The sequence below is a fragment of the Cyprinodon variegatus genome, unplaced genomic scaffold (genome assembly GCF_000732505.1).
Source record: "Cyprinodon variegatus isolate N-32 unplaced genomic scaffold, C_variegatus-1.0 Scaffold1059, whole genome shotgun sequence".
In the NCBI taxonomy this organism is placed as follows: domain Eukaryota; kingdom Metazoa; phylum Chordata; class Actinopteri; order Cyprinodontiformes; family Cyprinodontidae; genus Cyprinodon; species Cyprinodon variegatus.
Window position 1 is genome coordinate 142,182 of NW_015151512.1, and position 4,067 is coordinate 146,248.

The 4,067-nt window shown below is 38.3% G+C and overlaps 1 protein-coding gene across 1 annotated transcript in view; it reads left to right on the forward strand.

Annotated features, from left to right (window-relative positions):
* LOC107101152 (alpha-parvin) overlaps positions 1–4,067 on the forward strand; it is a 46,887-nt gene that overhangs the window by 28,610 nt on the left and 14,210 nt on the right. Inside the window, exons 6-9 of the mRNA XM_015399943.1 lie at positions 537–652; positions 855–913; positions 2,671–2,690; positions 2,779–2,840. Of these exons, the coding sequence (XP_015255429.1) occupies positions 537–652; positions 855–913; positions 2,671–2,690; positions 2,779–2,840 (257 nt within the window). The remainder of the gene's footprint in view (positions 1–536; positions 653–854; positions 914–2,670; positions 2,691–2,778; positions 2,841–4,067) is intronic.

Genomic DNA, 4,067 nt, shown 5'->3' on the forward strand with positions numbered 1-4,067 from the left:
TTTTAAAATGGAGAATTGAGTTCGTATTTTGAAGTTGGGGTGGTAGGTGGTAAAACTACTTTTTACCCACTGATCACAGCAAATATAGCATTGTTACAGGCAGCTACGGAAGCTGCGCTTCAGAACTAAGCTTGTACAAGCATCAAAAATGAAGCAGCACGCGCATTTTTGCTGCTCTTGCTGCTTGCGGTCTGAACGTAGCCTTACAGTTTCAAGAGGTGGGATTTTGTAAAAAGCAGCAAATCACAGGCAGTTTTTTTGCCCCGGTTGGTTCCACCTTCAGAGTGACATGAGCCAAAGAAACAGGTCCAAATGCGAATAGGAGGGAATCTACAGGAGCATGCAAAAGCCAGAGAAGGAACATGGACTCATGGTTGTGACATATTGGGGGTCTCATGGTATAAAATGTTCAAAATGTACATGGAAAGTAGTTTAAATAAAACTGCTCTTCTCTGTATTATAAATTTATTTATTTATTATTAGTCTGGACCTAAACTCACCAAGTTGCTCCTTTTTTGTTCTCCTCTCAACATCAGCGGTTCATGCCAAGAGTATAGTTGCCATCCTGCACCTGTTGGTGGCGCTGTCACAACACTTCAGAGCACCAATCAGATTGCCAGACCACGTTTCTATTCAAGTAGTGGTGGTCCAGGTTGGTACCATTTTTATTTGTCTCATATTTACTTTGTTTGCTGAACTTTGTTCTGTTTCATTGTCTTTTATATATATATATAAATGTCTTTAGGTTTGTTATTTTTGGGTTTTTAATTTCCACCATGAAACACCATTTTTAATTTTTTATTTATTTACTTTTTTTCTGCTCTCATTCAGCTGTCTGCCTTTGTGTCTTTCAGAAGAGAGAAGGCATCCTTCAGTCCAGGCAGATCCAAGAAGAAATCACTGGCAACACAGAGTGAGCGCATGTCTTTGTGTTAACCCCTTCTGCACCTCAACGCACTCTCCTCCGCCACCGATAGACGCTCGTTTCTGCTAAAAAGACAGCTCTACACAGTTACTTCTGTGCTTACGAAGCGCAAACATCTCATCTGTACCTTTTTTGGATTGGATGTTGAATCCCTTATACGTCCTAACAGAAGATAACCCGTTTAAACGGGTTAAAAATGAGCACATCTTTGTGCCTCACTTAAAAATTTCTGATCACAAAATAATTGTTTGAAAATAAGGAATATTTCTATAGATGTAGTTTAATCAGAGCTTCACTAAATCGGTGATCAGATATCTGATTGATGCAGATCTGAAAAGAAATAACCTTGAAGTTTGTCTCCAAATTACAAAAAATAAAATAAAACAGGCAAACCAAAGAGTTATATTGTATCTTAAAGCTTTTTATATATCTGCATATTGATTAGTGGGAAGAAAACACTGGAACTGTGCAGATTTTTCTTTGTGCACTGGAAAAACGATCTAGAAATAAGTCAAAATGTCTTAAATTAATTGTATTTACCCTTAATTTGAGTAGGTAAATGAGATGATTTTTTTTAACTCTTAAAATAGGATAATTAGATAAAATTCACTTTAAATAAGACCATACAATGCAGTGAAATTGTGTTTTCTTATTTTAAATGTAAATTGTTTTGGTCATTGGCAAAATGCCTCTTTCAGGAACAAATTCACTCATTTTAAGAAAAAATGACTTTTATCTAGATTTTTATTTTTTTCCAGTGTATATAGAGCATGCAGCTTTGAAATGAACAAAATGTCTATTCAGCTGCTAGGAAGTTTAACCTAAAATGTTGTTTATGTTGCTCTCGGATGACATATTTGATTGCAGCCCCCTCCCATCTGAGCAGGTGTCACTCAAAGGTGAAATGACAAACATTTTATCTAAACAAGCGATGCTTTAGCTGAAAAATTAGACAATTTCAGATGAGCAGAGCCTCTCTTGGACTTTTTGTCTCCCCCTCCCTGTGAGGCTGTCCTGCAGCCTGACAGCACCAACAAGGGAGATAACAGCAGGCCAGCACTCACATGCACTCACATTTGGTCATGGTGGATGGGTAGACTGCTAATAAACACTCCCACACACACACAATGGTGGTCACAGTGGAAATGGGTTATTACCACACCACCAGGACCGCTGCCCAGACCTGCCCGCGTTTGCCATCAGAGATTACACCGTGAACATGTGTGCGTGCGTGTTTGTTTGTCTGTGCTGCTGCCATTTCTCGCTGGCCTGCCCGCTGCGATATCGTTCCCTTCGGGGACACTCATGCTGCAGCGATCCCTACCCTCCAGAACCACCTGAGCCTTTCCAACAAAAGCATCCTCCAAAGTGCGAACAGTATAATAACAGACAAGAGGCCCCTCATTCCCATAGAAATGCTCTGCTCAGACATGTCTTCATTTATTGCTTTGATACCCTGCTGTATTGAAAGGTGAACGTATTGTACTGTAACCGTGTGGCTGCTGTAACCGTCCCTGGTTATTTAAACACCCAAGGTGCATCTGTGTCTATTGTTAATGATATTATATTAGAGCTGGCTTTATTGCTCTATTGTCATTTGTTTAGCATAATCCCCCCCCATTCTTTGCATTCCTCTGTGGTTGAACCTGAAGCATCTTATTTCAGCTGTTTATTATGAACAATCAACCGTTACATTCTCAATATGAAGAACCGGCTTTTGATTTTTGTGTTCTTTTTTGTTCCAGGGCTTTCTCTGGCAGACATGGTATGTGTTCATATTCCCTGAATTCTCTGCCTTCCTTCATTCTTCTATTGTTTGGTATTTGGTGGTAAATGCTCTTTATTGTCCACAGAGCGCGATGCTTTTGACACCCTGTTTGACCACGCTCCAGATAAGCTGAATGTTGTCAAAAAGGTAGCAAAGCTTTACAGTGTGGATTTATCTTTTAACTCGAACCTGTGACATTTATGATGAAACAAACCCAGAGTTTGTACGAGGCTGAAACAATTAATCAGATTATTCGATTATAGAAATAATCATCAATTGGTTAAGTAATCTATTAAACGTTAACTAAACACACTAAAAAATCCTTTAGTTGACAGAGTAACCAACTTAAAGCAGTAATTATACCGACATTGTAAAAATATATATATATAAACATTTTGCATTTAAGATAAAAAAAGAAGTTGTCGTCATTATGCTCTATAACCAGAACTCTTCAACTGGAAAGGTTTTAGTTGCTCCATGTTTAAATTCTGTAAAAATCTTCTTTAATGAATCTTTTGTTATCTGATTATTAGTGGAAAAAATAATCGACAGATTAATTAATTAGGAAAATAATGTTTAGTTGCAGCCCTGTGTTTGTACGCAATCTGAAATGTTTGTATTTTCTGTGTCTGGATAAAATGAAAATACAAGCAGAATATTTGGAAAGAATTATTCCCTGTATTATCATTTTAACATAAAATTCATCCATTAATCCATTCATCCGTCCGTCCTTTCGTCCGTCATCCATCCATTCATTCAACCTTTAATCCATCCATCCATCACTTGTCCGTCCATCCATCCATTAATCCATCCATCCATCATCCATTAATCCATCCATCCTTTCATCCATCATCCATCCATTCATTCATTCAACCTTTAATCCATTCATCCATCACTTGTCCGTTCTTCTGTCCCTCAACCATCCATCCATCCATCCATCCGTTAATCCATCCATCCTTTCATCCATCATCCATCCATTTCATTCATTCAACCTTTAATCCATTCATCCATCACTTGTCCGTCCATCCGTCCTTCTGTCCATCATCCATCCATCCATCCGTTAATCCATCCATCCATTCATCCTTTCATCCATCATCCATCCATTCATTCAACCTTTAATCCATTCATCCATCACTTGTCCGTCCTTCTGTCCATCATCCATCCATCCATTTATCTCTCCATTAATCCATTCATTCATCAATTCATCCATCACTTGTCCATCCATTCATTCATCCGTTCCTTAATCCATTCATCCATCCATTCATCCATCACTTGTCCATCCATTCATTCATCCATTCCTTAATCCATTCATCCATCACTTGTCCATCCATTCATTCATCCATTCCTTAATCCATTCATCCATCACTTGTCCAT